Raw genomic sequence first — 27839 nt, 5'->3', positions numbered from 1 at the left:
GACGCGGGACAAACAAGGAAATATCGGGACGGTCCCGATAAAATCGGGACGTCTGGTCACCCTAGGGCTACAATGCAGTGTAGACATACCCTTAATGTCACCCTGTTTAATGTGCCTCTGCAGTGTTTATGAATCAGCACTACTCCAACTGATCCTGTGACTTTTTTTAAAAATTTATTTATCCTATATTATCCATGGAAAAAGAACTGACTTGGTTTCTTTAAATGGTCATATTTCTTAATATAATTCTTCAATTGTTCAAACAATTAAACACAATTTTGCCGAGTTTTTGGGAAGTGTTTTTCATTTGACTTGGGAAATATGTGAAGGTAAAGTCTAAGTGTTTAAAATTGACTATAAACTTATTATTTAATATTAGATATATCTGGATCTTCATCTTCAAAGCTCTTTGAAAGCATAAATTTTCAAGCCTCTACTCTGGCACAGTTTTCTCTTTCAATCATTTCCTCCAATTAAATCTCTTATAGGATTAAGCTTCTCCTTTCTTGGCATCACCTTGATTTTAAATTCTGCTCTCAAACCCTCTGAAAATTCTCTGAGTGCGCGAAACAGTCTCAAGCTGATCATAATGAATCAGTTCTAAGTGCTTTTGTGCAGATCGACCTATTTTCAACCTCACAAAATTAATCTGCTTTAAAAAAAAAACAACAAAAAGAACCCCTAATTATCTTAAAAAGCACATCTTTCCTGTTAGAGAACTAAGTTTGTCATTGCAGATTTTAATGAGACATCGGGCTGAAATCAGTCAATAGATTGTTAGGAAAATATGCCATTAATTGTATTTGAAAGTTCAGTATTTGCTATTCATTGTATGCAAGTTTTGAGATTAAAATATAATGGTTTGTTACTCTGAGATCAATTGATGAACTTTCTCTTTTGTTTGAATGCTTCCCCCATAATCCTATCAAGGTTGTTTGGTTCTTTCCTGGCTGAATGGCAATATCCCATGGGAGGAAAATGGCAGTGTCTGTTCATTACTCCCAGGAGAAGTTGTCAAAGAGCAGGGTATGCATTTTTGTTGAAAGGGGATGGACAACGGTAAAATGAATTAAGATATTATTGATATACTAAAATCTCAGTGATTAAAATACAAATTCAGTTAATTTTGATTAAAGTAATTTTAGTTTAAGGATAGTTGTATTTATAAAAAAATTAGAATTTTGAGTGATGTCAGTTTCTGCACTTGAGAACACATTTGCCAGTTACAATAAGAGGTATTTGAATACGTGTGTTAATTTGAACCATAATCATAGTTCTGAATATCTTCAGACTCAGGTTGGAAACCCAAGCCTTCTGTAGTGTGTATCAGAGTCAAACACATTCTAGAATACCCTTCCTTTGTTTTAAATTCGGTAACTTATGCATTGCTATAGCATGCTATTAAAAATGACTTATCTTCATAATCAGTTTGTGCCAAGAAGACTATAAAATAGGGCATCTCAAGGTTCTGTATTCTTTTTTACAGAAATAGTTTTTAAAATAGCTGTTGTATTTCTGAGACACGGATGTGTAGTAACTTTCTCTACTGCATGGATTACAAGCATTCCATCTCCATGCTTGGATAAACTCCATCAAAAGCACATTATCCTCCTACTTCTGTGGCCAGCTGCCTAATTGTATCTGCTATAGCCACACGCTGTTGGAACATGATACCAGTGATGAGCAAAAATGATAAATTACTCCCTGCAAGTGATAGTGATGATGATAATTTTTAATTTCCTTGTTTCTTAAGTGAATTGGTAAGGTTGCCTTTACCACTTCTCATGGGGTCTCAAGCAGTCTTATTTGTTTAGATCAGATTAGATTCTGTATGTTTACAAAGCAGTTTTCTTTACAAAAAGACTTTTTATAATATATTTGAATCAAAATCCAATTGTTTTCATTTCTGCTCACTAGTCATAAAATAAGACTAAATGTAAATGTAAGAACTATGCATTGGGTATTTAATTGCTGCAACATATGCCATGTGTTTGCTTTTTTGTATCTTACTATTTGTGGTGACTTTACATTTTACATGCATTATTTGAGTGAAAATTACCTACTCTCTCTATGGCAATTCATTAAAATAATCTGTAGTTTGTGACAAATATTTGTTTTTGTAATTTTGTGCTGGAAGGGTACAGATTATGATCTTTCTGAAGCTGCATCTCCAAATTGAGCAGTGTTTAGGATGCTAATACCTGTTTTTATAAATACAGGTTATTTACAGATTTAGAACTATCCTGGCTATGTTGCGTTGCAGTGATCGTATTCTGTGCATAAATTATCTGTTTTGTTTATAGATTACCTGTCACATTTACCATTTGAGGAGGCTTCACTTTTACTTTCATATAGCTGGTTGAAATGATGCTGACTGTGGTGGAATGCTATTTTGGCAGTCTAAGCAATAGAAGTCAGTTATGAATATTACTTTGCTTCTTAATTAACCTAGCTGCTTTAGCTTTGAGATGGCTTTAATCTTTTTTGTTGCATTTGTTTCTCCTGTCAAGATATTTATGGAGAACAAGAAGCAGAATAATCTTGCTGCTGTGTTCTCTAACATATAGAATACTTCCAAAACTCATGGCAGGCTACAGCTTCAGTTATTTATTACCAATCTAGAAGTCATTGTTTTCAGTTTCCTAGTGTGTGTTCAGAGACTAATACTTGAATGCCTCTTCCAGAGAAATGCTAAGGTTCATGGTGATTAGTCTTCAAGGGAATTATAGATGGGCTGTCAAAGGTGAAGTAACGAGGTAGTGAAATTGCAACAGAAGAAATTAGCTAGAAATACTTGACAAAAGTGTGGAGGACTGTTGCTGTTTGATTACCTCAGCTTTTTCCCAACCTTGTTAGATAGTCAGTTCAGAGACTAACTATAAACAGGTGAACAAAGAGTGAGAAAATGAACAGTAAACAGTGATTTGTGGCTTACTATATTTATCTTCTTTGGCACAAATTCTGCTTCTGCTGCCATAAAGGCTCCCTTCCCCAGGCAGCAACTCTGTTGAAGACTGACCCTGTGGCAACCTGAATGGGGTGATTGAGTATGAGTGGGAAGGACGGTCAGAAGATCTGCTGCTCCTCCGGTGTCCAGCAGTTGCTGTTTTAGTTATTGGGCTGAGCCTCTGAAGTAGCTCTGCCTGCTTGCCAAGATGATGTGTCCATCACACTTATCCTTTCTGTCATCTGCCCAATGCTCAGCTATTTCATGCTTGGCATTGAGCAGAGAATTGGGGCATTAATAGTTTTCATGTAAAATCTGCTTAGTGACAAGTGTGCCCCCTATCTGCCAGCACTAAAGACTCAACATAGGATCAGAAACCTATTTCTGTCATCCAGGTAGCTTTCCATCAAAGTCAGTAGGAACTGCACACAACTTGGCCCTCTGTCAAGAAAATGGAGCAGGTTTGACTTGGAAATAAACTGTAAGCAGATAGCTGAATTCCAAGGTGCCAGTTTTACATGTCCAATCTCCTGTATGTAACCACACTTTGGTACAAATACTGCAGATGAGAATCCTAACCTACATCTCTAATCCTCTTGTTTTTTCCAGATATCTGGCACGTAAGGTTAAATAACATTGCTGCTATGGGTTACAGAATCTGTCAACTCCTACTAGTGACTGATAACTTCTAGATGAAAATTATATACATAAAATTAGGATAATGTTGGTTTGTTTCCCGTAGCTGTTTTGGGGCCAACGCCTAATTCTGATTTGATGTATGTTAGATGAAGTCATTCTTTTACCTGATAATAAGATGGGGAAATGCTTTGGGAAACTTAAACAATTACACTGATTTATTTGTGACTGTAATTCTCAATAGAACACAACAGACCTTCAGTATTTATGTTACAGCACAGAAAGTTGTATGTTTCGAGGGAGAGGGGTCTTTAAAGTTCTTAGAAATATATTGTGGGAGGGAAAACCATTCTGGAAAAAGCCTGAGAAAATGGGTATTATATTTTAGTTTTTTATAAACAAGAAAACTTGGCATATATGCTGCTAAGGTTGGAACAATGCATTTGGTTTTAAAACTTAATTTTAATTGTTACATCATCGTTCATAAGGAAGATTTTGATCTTTGCAAGTTTGTACTTAATTGTTTTGAAGGGTTGCCTAAAATGTTTGAACATTTAGCAACGTATATTCTATCAAGTAAATAGATTTTAAGAGTAGGCTTTGTGGTTTGATCCTTTTATGAATATCTTAGTAAATACCTTTATTTTATGGCCTGTAGACAGGAGGTTAAATGTCAGTCTGAGAACATGTTATAAGTACAGGGAGTTCTTGTTCAGTGTTCATTTAAATCAGTGTTAAAATGTTAAATAGTGTTTTCAGTAACTAACACTTACATTCCAGTTGGGAGTCTACTCCATTGAATGATTTTGTAGTCTTGGCATGATTTCAGTAATGTAGCTTTCAGAATTAAAAGGAATTAGTTATATTAACTGAGTTTAGTGAGTCAGTGATTTTATTGCATAAGTAATAAAAAGAGGAAAACAGTTCTGAATGCTACTGTGTGTATGGCTTACTGGTGAAGGAAAGCATGAAAACAGGAAATCAAAGTGGGAAAACATAGCTAAGTGTTGGAGTATAAGGAGTATCTAACCACTGTGTTATTGGTCTTCATTTATGGACTCAACTAAGCAACTGTAGTCTCTCCCTAATCCTATTTGGGTAACTTCTGTTTAAGTGTCAAAAATCAATTATACTGCCGGTCATGTTGAGTCTTGCTTCATGGCAGTCAACATATGCTTCCTAAATCAATGATTTTGTAGTCTCAACAGAAGGTTATTATGAAAACTCGCTTCACAATTCATACTGTTTCTCTTGGCATATTTAACATGTGTTAATATGCTAATATGTTTTGATTTATTAATCTTTTAAAATGTATTAAATTCTATTAAATGAAGACTTCCTAAAAGGAAAAAGATGTGTCCTACTTTGAGAAAACAAACATCATAGGTAGGTGATTCTCATAGTCACTGTCTAATCTGGCCAGTTGACAGTATTTTTCTAAAAACAAGCTGTTGTTAAACCTGGGATTGACAGAAATTAGAGTTGTCAAGCAATTAAAAATATTAATTTCAATTAATTGCATTGTTAAACAATAATAGAATGCCATTTATTTAAATACTTTGGATGTTTTTTACATTTTCAAGTATATTGATTTCAATTACAACAAGATATTTTCATGCCAGATGTATTAAAGATTCATATGTGCCTTCATGCTTCAGCCACCATTCCAGAAGATATGCATCCATGCTGATGACTGATTCTGCTCGATAACGATCCAAAGCAGTGTGGACCAACACATGTTCATTTTCATCATCTGAGTCAGAGGTCACCAGCAGAAGGTTGATTTTTCTTTTTTGGTGGTTCAGGTTTTGTAGTTTCCTCATCAGAGTGTTGCTCTTTTAAGACTGCTGAAAGCATGCTCTGCACCCCGTCCCTCTCAGATTTTGGAAGGCACTTCAGATATTTAAATGTTGGATCAAGTGTTGTAGCTATCTTTAGAAATCTCAAACTGGTATCTTCTTTGCGTGTTTTTTCAAATCTGCAGCGAAAATGTTCTTAAAATGAACATCATGCTGGGCCATCATCTGAGACTGCTATAAAGTGAAATATATGGCAGAATGTTTGCGACTCAACTTGGATTTTTTTCTGGTGTGTTCCCTTTGTGAGTTTGGTTATGTTAATATAAGTTTATGCGCACTGAAAGGGAGCAAAAGTCATTTGTTCACAGTATTTAAAGGGACACTGAACAAGACTGATAATAGAAGCCTCTTGTGCTCTATATTGTGAGGCTTCAGGAGAAATGAATAACACCTCAGAGAAAATGATAGTGCTATATCCCTGTCCCTTTCTGCAGGCATGTCAACAATACCTCATCATCAGTAGTATCAGTCTAATAACCAGAAAGAATTTGCATGATTCAGTAGACCTTTGTCTATTCTCAAGAGATTGTGGATTAACAAGAGCAGTTTGACAGCGGTCAAGATAATCTGAGGACTCCAGGCCTTGACAAAACATTGTGGATCTTCCAAGGAAAAAATAAATTAGAAACCAGTATATAATTTAGCTGGGATTCTCAACATGGAGTGATGGCCCTCGAGGAACTGAACAATCACTGCTTTGAGAGGCTGGCATTTATACCTCCTCAAGAGAGTCATTGACAGTGTGTCTCCTTGGTATGGTTTCTCTGCCAAGAGGAATATTGCTCCAAATTGGAGCTTAAAGCTCTCCAAGAATTTTCAAACTGCCATTGGTTAAAAATCAAACAAGATGGCTATATGTAGATGGATCCATCTTAAGAGATGCCATATTCTCCATTTATTACCTGGTCTATTCAAGTTTTAGGCTGGAGAGGGGAAACATGAGATTGCGCAGTGATGAAATATGTCACATCCATGATACCCATTTAGCAGTCACATATTTTGTCTTCTGGAAGATACTTAAGTGTTTTCTTCCTCACAGCCCATTTCTTTGAGTCAGTACTGAAAGCATAATGCTTAATTTATGACTTACATAATCACTTCCATAGCAAGAGACTGGTATTCTAACTAGACGTTAAGTAAAAGGTAAAATGCTGGGCTGTGAGTAGGAAACTTCTTTCAGACACAAATATTTCTAACAAAAGCAAGTCAGTTGCACTAGGGAGGAATGTGATTTGAAACAATGAACTAGGCTTCATGTGGAGTCCTGTGTGAATGTGAATGTACCAGAAGAGACATGAGCGAAATCCCTATTTGATATCCTAGTGGGTGGAGATTCCCCAGCTGCCAGCCTGACAGTCTTACACAATAGAGCATGGACTCTTTATAGGTCTCAGCATCTTGTTTCTGAGGCTGACTTTCGGACTGCATATCCATAGCCCGCCTTAAGGACACATTTGTCCAGCATTTTTACATTACTTTCTTAATAGAAGATGATGGGAAACAAGGTTGGGAGGTGCATTGCATTGTCCATCATTTTTTAGCAGCCTCCTCTTTATTGAGATTGGTTTTTTCATTACTTTTCTCTTTGGATCACTGAGGCATCTCAAGAACTCTTTTTCCTCTGTGAAAGCAGGACACTTAATTTTATAAAGAAAAAAAAATGGTATATTAAACTCCTTTCGGTGTAAATGTTCTTTATTCTTTTCCTGTGAAAAGTCCTCCTTTAAGGTCAAATCTTTATGTAGTTTTTTTTAATTGGGTATTGTATCGCGGTGCACTCGCCTCTCGTGACCTCCCCATTGGCTGAGTGCATATGCTAGCACTCTCTCTCTGATTGTCCCTGCTCTGGGATAGAGCAATGCCCCAGTGCTCCCTTCCTGGAGACAATGTCTTCACCCTCTTGGGCTTCCTAGGTACATCTCTCCAGCTGGACCATTATAGTTCAGTTCCTCCTCTGGGGTGCCTCAATGTCCAGGCCACTTCCCCCCCTTGTGGGGGTGGGTGAGAGGGACCCTGGCCTAGGGACCCTGTAGATAGCAGCTGTCTGCTGTATCCCTTTAACTATGTCACGTGACTTCTCTAATTCCCTGGGCCACTTCCCCACAGCCCCATGCCATCTTCACCCTTACCTCAGGGCCTTGGCCTAATGGAGTCCCAGCCACCAGCTCAGGCTCCTTCCCGCTCTCCCCAGCTTCTGTCAGTGCTGCCTTGTCCGGGGTTCTGTAGCTCTGTCAGCCAGCCACACACCATCCACACTTAGCAAGGAACTGAACTCCTTCTGGCCCAGCAGCTCTTCTTATACTAGGCTGCTGGGCCCTGATTGGCTGTGTCCCACGCAGCCACTCTAGGCAGCTTCAAGGACCCCCTCCACTGCCCTTTTTTGGGGAGGGCCAGGAGGCCTCCAGCAGGGGGCATCAGAGGGTCTGGTATATCCTGTCACAGGTATCAATCCAAGGTCTGAGCTATGTACCAGGAAGGCAATGGGCTCTCTGGAGTCTTGAGAGGGAGGAGGGGAGTTTTATGGTATCCTTCCCGCTGGGGTACAGTGAGCAGTTGTGGAGCCACTGCATAGACACTAGCTGCTGAAGTAGTCCATGTGGGACACTTCAGAAACTCCTTTTCCTTACCTCTGTATGTGATAGAGCAGTGGTTCTCCAACTTGGGCCGTCGCTTGTTCAGGAAAAGCTCCTGGTGGTCCAGGCCGGTTTGTTTACCTGCCACGTCTGCAGGTTCGGCCGATCGCGGCTCCCACTGGCCAATGGGGTCTGCAGGAAGGGCAGCCAGCACATCCCTCAGCCCACGCCGCTTCCTGCAGCCCCTATTGGCCTGGAGCAGCGAACCGCGGCCAGTGGCTGAACCTGCAGATGCAGCAGATAAACAAACCAGCCTGGCCCGGCCTGCCAGGAGCTTTCCCTGAACAAACGGTGGCCCAAGTTTGAGAACCACTGTGATAGAGGACATGAGGGTCCCTGTACTGGCTCTTCCCTGCCCTCCATGCACAGGGAGTTTGTGTAGAATAGGCTCCATGTCATTCAGGGGGAGAGAGGAAGCCCCCATCCACAGCCCCTCTTTATGTGTATAATTGTACCCTAAGAGCATGTTATAGCAGCCACAGAAGAGAGAGCTGGATTTACCCATTTTTGTGTGTACCTAAAGAAATAACTGTTGTAATATTAAATAGCTATGATTGCGCCAGAGTGTTCATTTTTAAGTGAAAGGTTGTGATTAAAAGCTGCAGTATAATGCAATGTAGAAGTCTAATCTTTTGACTTTCAAATGGAGTCTTGCTTAAGAGAGTGTCTGTCAATAATATATCTGTTTTTTCCTGAAAGTACAGACTTCACTTCAGTTGTAAAACAAAGTTTTGAAGCATTAGAAATATAAGTCTATGAATTAATTCAAGAATTGTCTCCATCTATTCTGTATTATAGGCTTGCCAGTAAAACTCAAATAGTGTGAATATCTGAATTTCCTGAATTACCCCTGAAGAAAAATGGAAATGATCTATGTAATGGAAGAAGTTACCTTTGCTACTTCAAAAAAGCATATTTTGCCCATAGAATATGTACAGAATAATGGGTGTCTCTATTATTGTACTTAATATTCCCTGTTCATATTTGTTTTTTCCTTTTATTATAGGCGGTTGCTGGCTACTTCGATATATTTTTTGAGAAGAACTGCCACAACAGTGTGAGTACTGGGGATTGTATGTTAAAAATTAATTATGTCAAATGTATTGTACTTTTTCAGTTTGTCGCCTCAAGGTGTTTGAGAGCAAGCCTATTTTGCTGTTGCAAGCATTTGAAGTGTGTTTTGTGTAATAGATTAATGTTGCATGATATTAAAAATGTTGTACTTCATCAGATTTTTGAACTCTGTCAATTCAGGTCATGTTCTCGACGGGTCCCCAGTGTACCAAAACACACTGGAAACAAACAGTGTTTCTTCTGGAGAACCCTATTTCTGTAAAAACAGGTATGCTTTTTTATTTTCTTTTATTTTCAATGTAATATAGCTTTTGATGTGACAGTGCTATATGTTACAGGTCACTGTTAAATTATATCTGAAAACGTTTTTAATGGTGATACCAGTTTTTGACAATGATTTGGAAGTTCCATTTTACAATAACCAGGGAACTAGAAAATGCATCTATTCATGTTTTTATTCTGCTTCCATAACTATAGTCTAGCTTTGTTTTTTAAAAAAATTGCCCATATTACAATGGATATAGATTTTTTTTCTTTTCTGTAGCCGAGTAATATAAAACTAGTTTATTGCAGTTTTTTTTTGTTGGGTATTTATCAATCTTACAAATGTTTTTTAAAATGTGACAGTTGTGCCCATTTGCTTAAATTCCCTATTTGTCAAATTATGTATAGTTTTATTGAATGCCAGTGCAAAAGTATGCTTAAATTAATATATCAGATCAATGACTACATGTTTTGCTGTTGCTCTTGCTCTTAAATTAATACTGTAGAGTTGAAATGATGAGTGTCGCAATGCCTAAGTCCTTTTGTGGATCTAGCCCAGCGTCTCTTGCTATCCATCGGGATGGAACAAAACTCTAATGTAAGATTTCATCTGAAAACATTGAAATTAAATACTGCTAATGAAAATATTAAAGTAGTATTTTGGTATATCTTAAAGCATTGTACAGATATTAATGTTGAAAAACATCTGTGGCTAAGTAGTTTAATATTACCCCCCACTTTACAGAGGGGGGAACTGAGGCACAAGTGAATTGCCTAAAGGCACAATATTAATCTGTGGCAGATCTAGAATTAGGATTCAGGAACTCCTGGCTGCTCTTCTTATGCCCAGTCCACTGGGACAAACTTCTCCGTCTTGTTTTTGGTAGCATCAGTCTTTATTAGAGCTTTACAGCCAAAGTATACAAAAATAATTTTTACTGAGCTATAAGTTTGTAAATGAAGTTGTCATCACCATCTTGTGAATTAAGAATGCTTATCCCCTCACATTCAGTCATCACGAAGACTATTTGTATACTAGTAGTGCCTAGGGATCAACCAAGAATGGGATCAAGAATGTGCTAGTCACTATATAAAAGCAGAGTAATAGGTGTTCCCTGCTCCACACCAGACAGCTATAGAGTGGGAAAAAAGGAATATAACACCACAAGAAGAGTGAATATGCGATGGCTGCAACCGTTTTGTTCTATGACTTTGGGAATTATATTTAGTTAGGTAATAGTCTAAACAGCAAGACAAGGGAAGGGACAGTCCAGAAAGAAGAGCATGGTGAGAAAGCAGCGTAAGGCATGACAGCAGGTGTGAGGTGAGACTGAAGTGAAGAGTTTGAGGGAGGAGGCCAACAAGGGATTGGAGCAAACAGACAATCAATTCCAGGCATTAGTGTCCGTTGCCTAAACTGCTTCTGCATCTGCTCCGGCTTGCTTCAGTCTCTGTTTGGCTCCTCCCTCCAGTTTCTTTCCCAAAGGCACATAGGTCCTAGTGTCCCAGAGGAAGGTCTACACCGGTGGGAGGATTTCCCTAGCTGGGCATCATTTTTCCCCCTGCTTCCTCAGTGCAGTAGTACCTGCTTCAGATAAACATATGCTTTGCAGTAATCAGCAATCCTACTTAATACTGTTGTTCAAGCACAAGGACTCATTCTACTACTTACTTTGTGTGTGTGCAGTGTTCTAAAGGCAAAAATCATAATGCAGGTGCTCAGTATGTTTGCAGGACAAGGGTGTGGATAGGGGTGGGGCGGTCAGAGTGGGGAACTGGGGGGGTTGAATGGGAGTAGGTGTCCTGGGAGGGGGGGCAGTCAGGAAGGAGGGGGGGATTGGATGGGGGCGGCAGGGGAGCGGGCAGGGGTTCCGGGGGTAGTCAGGGAGAAGGGGTGGTTGGATGGGGCAGGGGTCCCAGTGGGGTGGGAGGGACAGTCACGAATGAGAGGAGGGGTTGGATGGGGCAGCAGGGGGCAGTCAGGGGTGGGGTGTCTGGGGGTGGTCAGGGGACAGGGAGGGATGGATGGGGCAGTGGCCCGGGGGGGGGGGGCATCAGGGGACAAGGAACAGGAGGGGTTGGATGGGGCAGGAGTCCTAGGGGGTGAGAAGCCGGGGGGGCCGGATAGGGGTCGGAGGCTGGGCCATGCCTGGCTGTTTAGGGAGGCACAGCCTCCCCTAACCGGCCCTCCATACAATTTTAGAAACTCGATGTGGCCCTCAGGCCAAAAAGTTTGCCTGCCCCTACTCTAGGAAGATGGTTAAAGACTTAATATTAGTGTTGAGTTCTATTTCTTCCTTTTGGTTCAGTGAGAGGTTCAAAGATCTGCAGCCAGTGGGAAGATGGACATACTTATTACCTATTTGTTCTAAATTATAAATTATGTACCCTTGGTGACACTTGCTTTCCATATTTTATTTGGTAAGGGTGCTTGAGAAGATGTTATGACAGTTACAGAAAAAAGTAAATAATGTTATTCTTTATAGCAATGGGCCCCAAACTTTTCAGCCCACGCCCACCCCCCGGGGCCCAGAGTGGGGCCGTGGCTCCCAGGGAGAGAAGGAGACGCAGACAGGAGTAAAGGGGCTGAGGCTGGGGACAGTGGTGGGGACAGGAGCGGAGTCCTGTGGGGGCTGGCCCAAACTTTACTCCGCGTCCCCCCTGGTGGAGCATGCCCCACAGTTTGGGGACATCTACTTTATAGTGACTCTGAAAGCAGGTTTTATAACCAGTTTGCCAAAACTCAAGTTATTTTTGTCCACCTTTTTTAGTCTAAGTAAAACATTGTTAAAATTGGCATCAAAAATTAAATTCTCATTCTCCTATTATCAAATATACAAAAACGCCTTTTTGTTTTAATTGAGTTGCCTGAAGTGATTGTAAAGCATTTGTTATATTATTAGATTCGCTGTCTGCAATGCTTTCGGCTGCTTGAGTCTATTGCGTATTACTTTAACAGGCTGCATTATGTCAAAGCATGACTATACAGTTCTGCAGCATGAGCTAGTTCAGTCCTTTCTCTGGTATCATGCCAGTTTGTATTCTCAAATTATACATCTGTGTATTTTTCTTTTAGAGCTAACAAATGTATGTGTATTCTTTTTGACGTTAATGTTAATAATACCAAATACAACTAGACTGCTTTAAAAAAACAACAACCCACACCTGGTTGGGAAAGGCTGGAAAGAATTATGTTTGTGGGGAAATGAGAGGGGAAAAAGATTCAGTATGGGTCAGAAGTTCCTGAGACCAAGTTAATAGATATTAATCAAAATGATAATCGTGTGAAGAGTTGTCTGTAACCATCAACTTAAGCCAGAACTATGTAGTAAAGAAATGTGATGTTTTAACCCTGTAGAAAGAAGCTCTTGCTACTGATTAAATCTGAAAGGTAACTTTTGTATTTTTTTCCTACTGGGCATGATCTGAGTCTTGAAGGTGATGAACAATGAAGTAAAAGAGTGCTGTCAGCATGCTGGATTTGTTTTTAATAATTAACAATGCAGCAAAACGAAAGAAACTAGAGGGAGAAGCCAACTGACATTTTATTGGCAAGACACACATTTTTTTCCGTTTGAAGGACATTGCAAAGGTGCTATGTGAACTCCCTACAGATGCCAGTCAGGCTTCAGATAGCCACCCTTAGAAAGCTTGAAAAATCCTTTTAAAAAACAAAACAAATACTTTATATCTATTTGGATTGTTAGGGAGGAAAAACTGCATTTGTTTCTTGATTTTTTTCCATCTGCTGCTTTCCACCCTGTTAAACATTTTTGCTAAAGAAGATCATGGGTTCATGAGTTTGATTTAGGGCCAGACATATGGTAAATAAATTTAATGCTTCCAAAAATAACCTTAAGAGTCTCTCTGTTGAATTTTTTTCCTCCTCCCCTATAACAATGCATTAAGTTGAAACAGAAAATCTGCATGCAAACAAACTCCATTAGCAATAAAACAGCACATCGCCGTTATTTTATGTTCTTGATATTGCCTTGCGGTGGAAATAAAACCTTGATGTTGTTGTTTTTCCACAATGCCAAAAAGGTTGAGCACAGCAAAACTGAAATAGGACTCATGCAACTAAACCCTGTAAAAATTCTTGATTATCTTTTTACTTCTCCTCAGTTTCCACCATAATTAGGTAGCCATTTGTAAGCTAACAAACTTTAAAATGTTAATTTTCTTTCCTCGAGTTTGTTAAATAGTAGGAATTTGGCTTTGGCACAATTAATATATCTTCATGTTTTGATTTTAAACTGAAATATTTCTACATTCCACATTCCGTTATTGGAGGATTTAAGTTCTTAAATGAGATTCTACTTCCTATTCTGCCTATCTACCATGCAATTAAATTCTCTGTCATAACCCTGTCACCATAGCAGTTGTTCTCTGGTAAGCGAAGTGGTGATATCTCACCCTTTTTAAATCTAGTTTTCCTTGCAGCCTGAACTTTAAGGTCAAAGGGGACCAGGCCAATGAAACGGCTGATACCCAGCCTTTTTTATATTGGTTTGCATTTCTTTAAGATTAAAATATGAAGTTTGTCAATATCTTGCATATTATGTTACATGTCTTTCAGTACCTGACATTAAAAACTGCTCTGAAGATTTTTCAGGAACCTCTGTAACCTTCTACTTCAAGCACTAAGGAAGAGGTTTTCTCCTGGCTATTGCCTCTTTTATGCTGCTGCAATGAAAAAGGGATGTTGGAGCCCCAGATCTGGCTAGTGGAGAATTTACCCTGGCACAGGCTTTGTGTTAGACTGTTTATGCTTCCCTGTCAAAAACTCCAACATAGGGGTCATATTGGAGTAGGAGAGGGCGGGGCTGCAGCTCATAGCGCTGCAGGGATATTCCAAGCAGCATTGCTGAGCTTAGGCAAGTGGGCCCAAGGTAGGACAAGTAGGAACAGGGTGTTGTAATTTAGGCAGCAGTCCAGGGCCAACTGGGCTGTAGTGACCTCTGGAGCCGCTCAGAAATGGCGAGGCATAAAGTTGTCATAAAACCAGCTTACCCTCTTACCCCTTCCCTGACCTGTCTGTTTACAAAATCTCACTGTAAGTATTTAGTCTACACCGCCATGCTATCTGAGCATAAAAGATCCCAGTAACTGATCATTGTTTTCTATCCCCACAATACAATTGCAAAATGCTTCTGATGCAGAGGTACAGCAGTACATGGTCTGACTTGAGGAAATCCGTAATAGCTCCACCTGCAAAAGCTTCATGAGGACATGGTCATTGAGCCTCTGGACATGAAAGCAGAATTCTAGAACACTAACAAGTCCCTTGAAACACATGGTCTCGTGAGTTCAGTTTTATGTCAGCAGAAGGGATCACTGAAGTGAGGCTGCTCTTCGGCGTTCATAAGCTGGTGATGACAGCAGCAGAAGTTACAAACCAGGAAGAGATAGTGGGGTGGGTGGCTGTGGCTCCAAGTGTCTAGGGAAGGAATAAGTAGAAGTTACTAAGTTTAAGGCAAACAATCCTTTGGAGGATTTCTTATCCTTCCCTGCGTGGCTTTTTGTTTGGTTGGTTGGTTGGTTTTTTTTGGTCATCAGATGAGACAGAGGGTTTAAGACAGGGTTTTTCAACCCGTGAGTCAGGACCCAAAATTGGGGTTGCCAGAATGTTTCAAAGGGTCATGTGACGGCTCCCGTGGCCCCTGTCCCACGGGGCTGGCTGGGCTTGGCTCTCTGCTTCCAGCACTGTAACCTGTGGGGTCCCAGTGCTACTCAGGTTTAGTCCAGCTGTCATGATGACAGAAGTCCGGGTAGGCCAAATTTGAGTGAGTGGCACTTCAACCCCATGAGCCAGGTCACAATTCCACTCTCATATTTGCTCTGGTCAGGGAGGCAGAGCAAAACCTGAGATGCACTGCAATCCTGGAGGTTATAACGCCCAGAGCAGAGAGTCAAGCCCAGCCAGCCCTGTAGCACAGGAGTTGCAGGAGCTGCCACTGCGGTGAGTGGCAGGCAGGACCCAGCCCTCCACCCCCAGGAGACAGGATCCATCAGAAACCACCCCAAGGCCTCTACCCCCACACTATTTACTGGGTTGCAACAGGCCATAAACATTTACGAATGGGTCCTGAGCCCAAAAAGGTTGAGAACCACTGGTTTAAGGAACCAACTTTTCTAGGCAATAGTGCTCATTTGAGGTTTATAGCCAGTTAATTATGATATAAGACCTTGGATACGAAGCCCAGTTCTACAAAAAATAAATTCTGTTTTGGATCTTGATAAAATCTAAATTATGCAACTATTGTCTGTCTCTGTCCCAGATGATTTTCCTGTTGAAGCAGATTACATTCACTGCCTTTTCATAAGTCATTAATCACTTGCTGTTGGGTCATGAGGATTGGAGAAAGGAGTGCAGTTTGCCTTGAGGTGGGATGCGAGAGTAGCCTGCTCTTTGAATTTCTACCTGCAAGCCTGTAAACCATACCATCAAAGGAAGGGAATAAGAGAAGGCTTTGCTCAGTTTATTTCCTAAAACCAAAAGGGTGTGAAAACACTTTTTCCAGATATTGAAGAGCCAAGTGTGTTTTTTGTTACTAAAGTGGGGGGAGGAGGGTTTTTTTTTTCCATATATAAATTCAGAAACTGGATGCGTGTTCTAGTGTTTTTGCATATGACAATATATCCCAGTTACTGAAAATAAACTAAGATAGATATAGCTCCTCTGACTTGGAATGTGATTTTTATGCTGGCATCAGCTCTATGGTAACCTGTTGTTAAGGCATCTTTGCACACCTGTGAATGCATATATAACCGCTACTTGGAAAACTTTCATACAGCTTTTTAGGATGAGACAGGGAATGAACACTAGTCACCTCCTGTTAGTAGCATTTACATTTCATCATAAGTTATCATACCACTTGGGCAACCATCCACTGTGATTTGTAGGAACCCTACTAGAAATGGTTCCAATGAAATCCCTCCTAATGCCAATGCTCTAAATGTTTAATGAAGGAAATGACAGATGTTCATGGCTTCACATCTATAATGCCCATTCAGAGGGCACACAGCGATTCTTGGTCTTATATTGGTATAAATAAATCGCTCAGGGGTGTGAAAAATCCGTACCCCTAAGCGATGCAATTATACTGACCTAACCCCCTGTTCAAATAGCACCATGTTGACAGGAGGGCTTCTCCTGTTGACATAGCTGCCACCTCTCGTGGAAGTGGGTTAACTATGCCGACAGGAGAGCGTCTTGCCGGGGTAGAAGTGTCTTTGCTGAAGCACTACAGCGCGTCTGCAGTTTTAAGTGGAGACCTGACCTTATTCACCCATGAGAACGGCCATACTGGGTCAGACCAAAGGTCCATCTAGCCCAGTATTCTGTCTTCCAATAGTGGCCAATGCCAGGTACCCCAGAGGGAATGAACAGAACAGGTAATCATCAAGTGATCCATCCCCTGTCACCCATTCCCAGTTTCTGGCAAACAGAGGCTTGAGACACCATCCCTGCCCATTCTGGCTAATAGCCATTGATGGACCTATCCTCCATGAATTTATCTAGTTCTTTTTTTGAACCCTGTTATAGTCTTGGCCTTCGCAACATCTTCTGGCAAGGAGTTCTACAAGTTGACTGTGTGTTGTGTGAAGAAATACTTCCTTTTGTTTATTTTAAACCTGCTGCCTATTAATTTTATTTTGTGGCCCCTCGTTCTTGTGTTATGAGGGGGAGTAAATAACACTTCCTTATTTACTTTCTCCACACCAGTCATGATTTTATAGACCTCTATCAAATCCCCTCTTACTCGTTTATTTTCCAAGCTGAAAAGTCCCAGTCTTCTTAGTCTCTCCTCGTATGGCAGCCGTTCTATACCCTTCATCATTTTTGCTGCCCTTTTCTGAACCTTTTCCAATTCCAATATATCTCTTTTGAGATGGGATGACCACATCTGCACGCAGTATTCAAGATGTGAGCGTACCATGGATTTATATAGAAGCAATATGATATTTTCTCTCTTATCTATCCCTTTCTTAATGATACCCAGCATTCTGTTCGTTTTTTTTTTTTTTTTTTTTGACTGCCACTGCACATTGAGTGGATGTTTTCAGAGAATTATCCACAATGACTCCAAGATCTTTCTTGAGTGATAACTGCTAATTTAGACCCCATCATTTTATATGTATAGTTGGGATTATGCTTTCCAATGTGCATTACTTTGCATTTATCAACATTGAATTTCATCTGCCATTTTGCTGCCCAGTCACCCAGTTTTGAGAGATCCTTTTTTTAGCTCTTCTCAGTCAAAGGTACAAAGCATGCAGAGCAAAGGGTAAAAACAAAGATCTACATGCACATGTCCCTTTACGTGACCCTTAATGTTTCCTTGTGAGCTTTTTTACGTTTCAGCTAGCTCAGTTATCGCCACCTCTGGGTTGTGAGAAGCCGATTGCCCCTACTGCAGTTTGTGTCTGTTTCCTTGCCAGCTTGTCAACTCTAATTGACTCTTCCTGGGCAGTCTCTGGCCACTCATTCAATTGCCCCACCCTTTTCTAGGCATATGGTCCCTTAATTATCTGGTGTCTTCCATTTGATCTTGGGTTTAGCTTTTGGAAGAGTAAACCAGTCTTAACCCATGTCTGACTCCAGGGGGGCTATTCCCAAATAAACAGCTTGTCCATTGTTTCCTGAAGGACTTTTATCTGTGTCATTGTTTTAACTTTCCTGTTTGGTTTCTTTAGCAATCCCTTTACATGTAACCGCATAGAAAGTAACCCATCCTAAACATAGGTCTGACCCATACAAATTTTCCAGTTTGTATTTTTTAAATGAGTAACAGCTTTTCTAGCAATGATATGCCCTCACCTGGAATACTATGATCTTTTTGGATTACCCCAGTCTCGAAAAGTCCATGTCAGTAATAGAGGGAAGTTCAGATATGGATGACCAGAATGAAGCATGGAAAAACTTTCATATGAAAAAGGAGTAAAAAGATTTAGGCCTTGTCTACACTACAGAATTAGGTAAACTTAAGTTAGGTTGACATATAGCCACCACAGTAATTACTGCAGTGGTTCATGTCCACACTATGCCCCATCTGTCGTTGGTACACATCCTCACCAGGAGCACATCGCCTAACTTAACTGTGTGGGGCATTATAGAGTACTGACAGCTGGAGCCCCCTACCCCCATCCCAGGGCTGACAGCTCGGCCTATGAGCTCCGGGGTGGGGCTCCAGCTGTGAGCCCAGGGAGGGAGGCTGACAGCCAACAGCCGATGTAAGTAATGCAGTGTCTATACAGACCCTAACTACGTTGACTTAGCACTAAGCCTCTTGAGTTATTAGGTTGGTGTAGTGTGCGACTTACATCAGCGGGAGCAATGTTGTAGTGTAGACACTTAGAGTTAGGTTGATGTAAGCTGCCTGAAGGAACATAAATCCACACCATGTAGAGGTCAAGCGTAGGAGTTTATTACACACAGCGCTGGTGGAGTGTCACTTTGCTTATTAGGCTCAGAGACACTGTCAATCAATTGATTACAATGGAATATATGGATTTTCCATGGGCGGGGGAAAGTGACGGGGTAGACCGTTCCACACGCCGGGATAGGTCTAGCAAGACAAGATAGCACATTAGCCAATGGTTGACAGGTTACATAATGTCTCCGCCCAGGGTCTCAAGTTAGCAAGTTAACATTTAATTAATACTTTGATAAAATGTTATTAGTATAAAGTATATATGTTGAATTCTGATTTGGGGTCCATAGGAATAGAGTAGCTCCTCTGATTGTCCAGCAGATACATTCCTAGGGATTAAAACAAAGAAACAATGAAAGTATATGGCAATAAAGATTGTCTCCTTTGTGTTTTAAAGCAGGCATTGGTCCCTGGGAAAGGGAGGTGGAAGGAGACCATATCTTATACTGACATGTGCCAACCTTTCATAAACTCAGGGTTGGATATGTGGGAACATCTCCCTACAAAAGAAACTAACAACCGAAACAGGGCTTCTTTGTTCAATCTGCAACTCAGAATAAGACACAATTATTTAGTTCTCAGCTCCAAAACCTGGCAATTTGCTGGCTAGGCTTATTATAGCAAAACAAGATTATCTGTTTACCCCCGTTTTCTCTTAGCTGATCACTATTTGCTAGGCCTCTGGTCCCTTGACCAAACTCTGGACTTTTGGGTTTGGAAAAGAGCTGGCACAATCCATATACCAGGTTGTTATATAAAACGCACATGGATTTTAACCCTTCACTGCTTTACATTGACCTAACTTTGTAGTGCAGACCAAGCCTTAGTGTTTTGGAGAGGAAATGAAAAAAGAGGAGACATGTTAAAGGTATACAGTAATGAATGCTATACACACTTCTATTCCCCGTTTCTCATAATGCAAGAACAAGGGGAGATTCAATTAAACTGAAAGGCAGAAAATTTAAAACTGATGCAAAGAAATACCTTTTCACACAAGTGTAACTAATTTGTGGAACTCGTTGTCACAAGACATGATTGAGGCTTAGAGCTTTTCTTGTTGTTCTTAACATCCAGTCTTTTTTAAATCCTGAGTTATAGTAGCAAAGACTTTTAAAAAATAATCTTTGGAAGGGATCTAAAATCTTATGCGTCAGGGCATAAATTTAAAATTCATGGGGGGTAGAAAGAAATTTAGCCTCTGTGCAGATTATTTCTTTCTCTAAAGTAGCTGGTCCTTACACCTTTCAGAGATGTGATACTGGAGTAGGTGGATCACTGCCCTGACCCAATATGAAACTTCCAGTGTTGGCACTGTACAAAGATATATGGAAGTTATGGTCCCTGTCCTGAGGACCTTTCATACTCATTGATAATACAGAGCAGAGTCACAATAATACATCAGAGGTATTATCAGTGTCATCCATAGCATGCTACCATATGTAAGGCAATTGCAAATATGTAATTTATGTTCTTAGATGATGTTGGTACGGAAATAGACACTTTCTAATCTGCTGCGATAGCAAGTTCCTTGCTGCAAGCATTTACTGCAGTATTTTTTTTTTTTCTTATTGGGAGACAAAATTTAAGGTTTTTCCAAGGGATGAATAAAAATGCTGGAACAGGATTATAACGAATTCAGTTTTGTCCTAATTGAACTGCAGCACTACAGAGTGGTTTATTTGCATCCTACTGAGCATAAGAAGAGCAAGGTGATGCCGCTCAGTCGCAGAGAGAGCTTCCTCTGCAGCTTATAAGACAGTAGAGCTCTTAAAAAGCATCAGTCATTTTATATCTCCATGACATAGATTAATTGTTCTGATCTGCCTCCCTGTTACATGGTTCCACAGCCATTGCTCGGTTCAGCTACAGAAAAGGCTATTCAGAAAGGCAGATTTAATGTGGGGAAGACATAGCTGTGCCTCTTGACAATGAATTACACATTGATTCTCTGGGTCGCTTAATGCAATTAACTTTTTATAAATAACTGAAGGCTCTCTTTCATGAAATCATCAGTAAGTTTTTCGATGTTCTTCCTCATAGCTTGCCTTGAGGCTAAATGTCTTCCATTTGCTGGTAATGAAGTAGTTAACCGGTATCAAATCTTATCCTTTTGCTTGACAGGATTGTTGCATTTGAATAACTAGTCATTCCATTTTAACAGTGTATTTGTGTATAGAATAACAATTACCACAGAGGAGCAGTCTTGTTGAGCAAAGTGGACACTTAATAAAAGCTCAGCTGGAATTTCGGGGAAATAGCTAAATAATTCTAGAATTTGAGAACAAGATTTGTTTTTATTGTCCTTAGGTGGGTACCACTCTGCCATGTTTAAACTCTTTTGTTGAAAATCATTTTTGACTGTGAAAGTATTCTGCATCCTGTGACGAACTCCTGCCGTTCAGTCATTTTAAATGTGGATCTGGTGTCGGATTTGTGTTTAATATGATATCTGACAGCTGCAAGAATAGATTTTTTTTTTAATCCATTTAAATTTGAAACCAGCAGCCCCACTTGGCTTTAAACTGTGCAGATATGCTGCCTTTTGTTGGCTCATAACTTTTATTTATCCAAAGACAGCACTATAAATTTCAGCTTTTTCAGCAACAAAAAGTGTTGCAGACGTTGACAATCTCTTTAGAAATCCTACTAAATAATAAGTATCTCTAGCTGCTCTGAGACTAAGAAGGATGGGAGAGGAGACCGGGATGCCAAAGAGGCAGAGGAGGCATAAGAAGGTAGCAGAGGCTGGGATTGGGGTTTGGAGGGGGCAGAGATCAGTTAAGGAGCAACGCCTGCTATGGAAGCAGCAGAGTAATTCGTGTTTTATATGGATAGTCTTCTACTTTATTAATGCACCATTCTGTACCATACATTTTTAAGCAGAACTCCTGTTTTTTTTTTTTTCTGCTTAAATTCATAATACATGGTCTAGTATATGGATTTTTCCAAATAGTAACTATTTACAAATAAAAAGCACGGTTCCATTTTGAAACCCTCTTAAAGCTGAAAGAAAAATACTTCCTTTGTAAAGCTTTTTCAGTTATCTTTTTTCTAAATATTTTGGAAAATGTTAAAGGAGAGAGCTGCTAATTTAATCGATTAACTGTTCATATTTATCTTCCAAAAAACTCCAAAACCCTAGGGATAATTCTGTTGAACATCTGGTCTCAAATTTTTGTCTCAAAATAAAGGTAGCAACAACATTGAGCTCCCTCTGCTAGATAATACTGTTGTAAGTCCAGACGTCAAATTTCCCCACAATGTGGAAGAATATCCATATCGGATGATGATTGCTTCAGGAGAGTTGGCGGGGCATTCATATGTAGTATGATGACTTACTCTTAATTCTTGTGAGCATCAGAATGAAAGGTGTGATTTGTATGTGCCTATAAACCAAAGTTAAACTGTTACAGTGCATCTAAATTTAATGCATTGACAGTACACATTCCATTTGCAGTCTCTTTTATGAGTCTTGACTAAATTTTTGGATGCCATATTAATTTGTATTTAACTTTCAAAGGTGTTGCATAACTACAACTTCTGTTAACTTGGGAAATGCAGGTTCTTAGTGCCTCCAAAAATCAGGCTGCTGTTATAGGGATGCTTAATTTTGGACATTCGCATATGAAAAGTTTGGATCATGTGGATTAAACTTTAGTACAATCTGGCATAAAAATACTGATAGTATTAAAAAGCCTTGAACATGGTAATGGATTTATAGATTTTTTTTTTCTTCTTCTCTCATGGCCGTTAACCATTATAAAGATCTAGGCTATGTCTACACTGCACTTTCGTTAACGGGAGAGCTGAAGTTACTGCCCCTAGTTGGGGATGGTTTTATTTTGTCATCAGGAGAGCTTTCCTCTAGCGACAGAGTGGCTACAGGGTGTGCATTACAACGGCGTTGCTGTAGCAGTGCAGTCGCATCGTTGTAAGGTGCGCAGTGTAGACATAACCCTAGTCTGACACCTGCATAACACAGGCCATAGAAATTCACCCACTGATTCCTGTATCAAAACCCATAATTTCTGATTAAAATATGTGCCTAATTTCTAGTCTGAATTTATCTAGCATCAGCCTTTATCTATTGGATCATCAGTTCTTCATGAAATTATGAAATGGGTGTTTCTGTATTTGACAAATGATCCATTTGTTATACATGGGTTTAAAATGAGCTCACAACTAATGGACCAAGAAACACAATTTGTGCTGCATTCATACATGTATTCAAAAAGTTGTAATGAAAATTAAAGCAAACTTTGAAATAGGCACTAAATGACAAGTATCAAGAGTCCTAGCCCTGTACTTACTATGACAAATGGCATTTTTGTATAGCAGCACTGCACTTTTAACTGTTAAAGTACATTCAAAGACCTAGTATTGGTTTCTTTTTTTATAATCAAATATGTAGTTAACATAATGCAAGATGAACTGCTAACTAGATGAAATTTGCACGAATGCTTCTGAATTGGTTAACTTAAAAGTATGTCTCGTGCATCTAGATTTTCAAAATATAGGTTCGTGCACACAACTTTGTGTTCAGTTGTGCATGTGTAAAAGTGACATACTTTATACACGCAGTCCTGTTTGTTCACATGTAGTGAACATAAGTGGATTTCGTGCAGGGTGTTCCAGTGCAGAGGACATTGGACGGTGGGTTAGGACACTTGGGTCCTAATTCCACTGTCTGCTCTGGCCTCTCAGATGTGTTCATTGATAACTTATCTGAAATTGTAGGGGGTTTTCAAAGTGTTTTGGTCAGTAGCAAGTGCTGTTTTGAGTCATTTGCAAGTTCTGGTTCTTTGATCAAGGAATGAAGATTTACTGCATTATTTCCTTTTTTAATAACATTTCAATCTGAGTACATGAAGAAATTTGAAAAGTAAGCAACTGTGACTAGTTGCAATTGTTAAAAATACTTCAGCATTTATGTGTACCTCTTTATCCTATGCAAGTATGTACATTTATTTATAGATCTCTATCCTTTCTGTTTGTTCAAATCCATGAAGCATGGATCAGCTGTTGGTAATCTTCATAATTGTAAACTCACTACTGTCCTCTTGGTCTATGAATCTTTCATCAAGAAAAGTAAATTTTTCTGGAACAACTAGCATTGTAGCTCTACAGAAACAGCTATTGTCCACTTCCTACGTCTATAGTAAAAACTTGCAGAAATGTGTATCCCTTTAGATACACACTTTAAGCCTTACCTGGGACGATATTTTTACATAACTCTGGAAAATTAAGGGCTGGATCTTGTCTACAGGCATATGTTTCCACAAATCTTACACAGTCTGCTACAACACACTAAGCTTAAAAAAAGTATAACCATGCAGAAACAGGTACAAATTAATAGTATTAATTCGCCCTTATAATACCACAAAAGATTAAGACGAACAAAAGGTTAAATTGAAACATTAAGGGGTGGAATTTACCCTTCTGAAAAGGGCTGTGGGGCCTCTGTCAAGATGTCTCCTTGATGTCTTAGCCCCAAAAAAAAAAAAAAAAATGTTGCTAAATGACAATTTTTGTTTGGGGTTTAACAAAATTTAATACTAATTGTGACTGATCTGACAGTGATTTACCGTATCCTGGACAAACCTTATGGAATTAAACCTCATAGAATTCAGTTTAATACCTTTGGAGTCCATTGTATTAAAAATACACATATTTGTATATTATTGTGGGATTGTATAGAACGTCTTTAGGAGGAAGGCAGGATTAATGCAGTCCCTGGGAGATATTAGGAACTTCACACTTATTGACCCAGAAAGTCCTTTGAAGTGGATTTCCTAGGAAATAGGGGTGAGGGGAATGCAAATGACCCACCTCAAGTCCATACTTTTGAAGCTGCACTTTGAGCAGAGACCCACTGTCTGGCTGATTATCTAGTCATGATCTCTTGAAAGAGTCAGGCTGGATAAATGGGTGACTCCCTTGCTCATAACAGTTGCTCAGAGCAAAGGATGTAATGAATTTGAAACTGCAGGAAAATCCCTGGATGGGGTTTGAAGGCCTCTCCTGACAGAGCTCATGTTGCAGTTGAGGTGATCTCTGGTAAGCTTATTAGCATGTGTGTAGGTTCTGTATTGCTTTTAGTATGTTTTCTCTGTATTGCTTTTACCTTAAAAATAAATTGGTGCTTGCTTAGAAAACTCATTGGTAACTTACAGGTGTGTCAATTACACTACGTACCTTCGGAGGAGAGAAGCGAAGCAGGCCTGCTTAGATAGACTATCTTTTTCTGGAATGATATAATGAAGGCAGGGAACTGTTGAGCCTGGAAATACCATAGTCAGGAGTGACTGCCAGCTATTGCCTCTCTGGGGTGGAGCCAGAAACCTGAGGGTGGGTGTCCTCAGTGGACAACTGAGGGAAAATATAGGTGTAATTGCCCTGAATTGTGACAATTATGTTTGTGCGGTTTTTTAATTTAATGAAGATTTTTTTTTTATTTAAACATTCCCCTGCAGGACCTGACTAAAAACAAAACCATCTTAAAAACCAAGGCCAACGTTACTGTAATACAAATAGGAAACACTCTTAGCATTCATGGTGAAAAAGTGAACTAGACTTATACTATTCACTCAGTTTTAACTTCTCTGACATGGTTGTAGTAATGTCCCTTGTTTAAACACAAGGAAGGAATAAAGAGATGTCCACTTTACTAATGTTTACTTCATGAAGAAAATTCCTAATATGTTATTAAAGAATTTAAAATTTTAACTTTTCTCCAGGAAATGAGAGCTCCTTCTTAAACTCAAGGGCAGAAGTGATACCAAAATGATGACTTTTTATATCTGCTATATTAATGAAGTATTGAGAAATGCTTCCAGAAGCTATTGCAGATGGCCTGCTAAGCTGTTAGTGTGCAAATTCTCTTAACTGGAGACAGTTTTTGAGAGTCTTGGGGAAGGAGAACTCTGTGTATGCAGGACATATTGAGTCCTTTACTATACAATCTGATTATAGCAATTTTGATTGGAATTAATAGCTCACTGGATGGGTCAAGTGAGACATTAACAGGTCTGATGAAACCTAACCGATGACACGTTAAGTCAATCAGTTTGACTGGCCAGATTCGTAGTCAATGACGTTACTAATTGATAGAATAGGGAGATGGTTTCAGCACACAGCTGTAGTTGTAATATTTTTGTGCCTTTTATTCATCTCTTGTCCTCTAAAACAGGCTCCTCATGCAAACCAATAAAAGGAGATAAATGTAACACTGCTGTTCTAATCAAGCCATTCAGTGTATCCAACTCAATGTAAATGCAATCATTGTTTGTGTTTTGCTCTTGTAGGTGAGGCCTTGAGAGGAAAGATAACTGTTGTCAAGAATAGGAAGGATCCACGGTCCCTCATTATAACTCTTTCAGTGAACAATACAAAACAGACATACAGCCTGCAGTGAAAATACTAAAGAGACTTCAAGAAATGCAAATTTTATTTGTATCTGATGTCAATTTTTCTAAACAAAAATGGTGTTTGGCTCAAGAATACAGCAAGAGTTGGAACTGATTGGCTTATCATTTGTGTGGTCTTGCAAAGGTGATAGATGAGATGATGATGAAACCAAATCTGTGAATTTTCTATAATGTGGAGAGAAGGAATGGAAATGGTTTTAATTTAGGTGAATCTGTTAGAAAAGTCAGATACGGCTCTAGACGTTTACTGTAATGATAACATGCTGTCTGTAAAATTTTAACTCAGCAGAGCATAGCTTATTCTTACTGTGCTCACTGGCAAACCTGATTATTCTCACCAAAAAAGGCAATCTTGCATAGTTTCTTAGCTAAGATCAAAAGAGGGCCAACTCCTGTGCAGACCTCATTTTTATTTGGAACAATTCAGTAGAAGTCAGTGCTTCAGGATTTGGCCCATCATGCTCTAGTGATGAAGACTACATTTGTTTTTATAAACTTTCTATTACTGTATGATGTAAATTGTGTATATTGCACTTGTCAAAATAAACCATCAAAGTACATTTTGTTATTCAGTTGCCTTAATTTTCATTGTTCATTTATTGGAAGATTAAGAACTTCAATATCTACAGTGGCTCTCCTAGTCATTACTGAGGCTTTTCCTGTCCTGGTCTATTGGACTGGCTTTTGCAAAGCTGCACATGTATCTGGGTAGTACCAATATCCTTCATCCACTCTTGACTTCAGAGCATAGTGACACAAAAATGCAGGCAGTTGTCGTCATATGTCCATCTTCTACAATTCAATAAAACCAAATCCCATGGAGCTAGCAATGAAGCTCCTTTTATTGAAAAGCAGAAGGCAGAAAGTCTGGTTGTCCTGACCGTAGGAAAACTGAAGGGATGCAGGTGCATCTCTGACATTTACCAATTTGCTGGCCACAATATACCATTGATTGTGGGACCAAAACTGCTACCAGTCTATGGGCTGAATTGCAAGTAGATCAGCCTTGCGAGCGTATTGTCCTGTTTCCCGCCTACCCATTTCTTGCCTTTTTGAGTTGGGATTGTGGGGCTTGATTTGTCCACAGTGAAAAAAATTTGGCTTGGACTTTGTGCACATGACAGGAATTGTACCCTATGTTAAGAGTAAAAATGGACATTGCTTTAATGATTAATACTGGACAATCTCTAAAATACAAAACAAAAAAGAGATTCAAAATCCATGAGCCAAATTTTCAAGAGCTCAGCTCCCATTTAGGCACCTAAAGCTCTTGTAGGTTGATACATGCACACCATCAGTTAGTTCAGTGTAGAGGTATAAAGAACATGGGTGCATCAGGTTGCAAATTAACTTAAACCCTTTTAACTACAAGAATAACAGTTTTTAGCACTAAATATTTTTCACTCTTCAAAAAAAAAAAAAAAAAAAAAAAAAACTTCTCTCCAAAATATTCTGTGGCTCATTTAACTCTACATGTTGAAGCAACATATAGAAAAGGGAGTGGAGATGGTGAAGGGGGATCCAGCTAACTTTTCCAGCCAAAAACTTTGGTCAGTTAAATT

The 27839-nt window shown here is 39.5% G+C and overlaps 1 protein-coding gene across 1 annotated transcript in view; it reads left to right on the top strand.

The window, feature by feature from the left end:
* PRMT3 (protein arginine methyltransferase 3) overlaps positions 1-26837 on the top strand; it is a 106328-nt gene extending 79491 nt beyond the window's left edge. The window contains exons 14-16 of the mRNA XM_054026514.1: positions 9082-9132; positions 9330-9417; positions 26155-26837. Coding sequence (XP_053882489.1) covers positions 9082-9132; positions 9330-9417; positions 26155-26264 — 249 coding nt within the window. The 3' untranslated portion in view covers positions 26265-26837. The remainder of the gene's footprint in view (positions 1-9081; positions 9133-9329; positions 9418-26154) is intronic.
* The last annotated feature ends 1002 nt before the right edge of the window (positions 26838-27839 follow it).

This window comes from Malaclemys terrapin, chromosome 4, assembly GCF_027887155.1.
Source record: "Malaclemys terrapin pileata isolate rMalTer1 chromosome 4, rMalTer1.hap1, whole genome shotgun sequence".
Lineage (NCBI taxonomy): Eukaryota > Metazoa > Chordata > Testudines > Emydidae > Malaclemys > Malaclemys terrapin.
The sequence above is the reverse complement of the archived record's forward strand: the minus strand, read 5'-3'. Positions and strand labels throughout refer to the sequence as shown.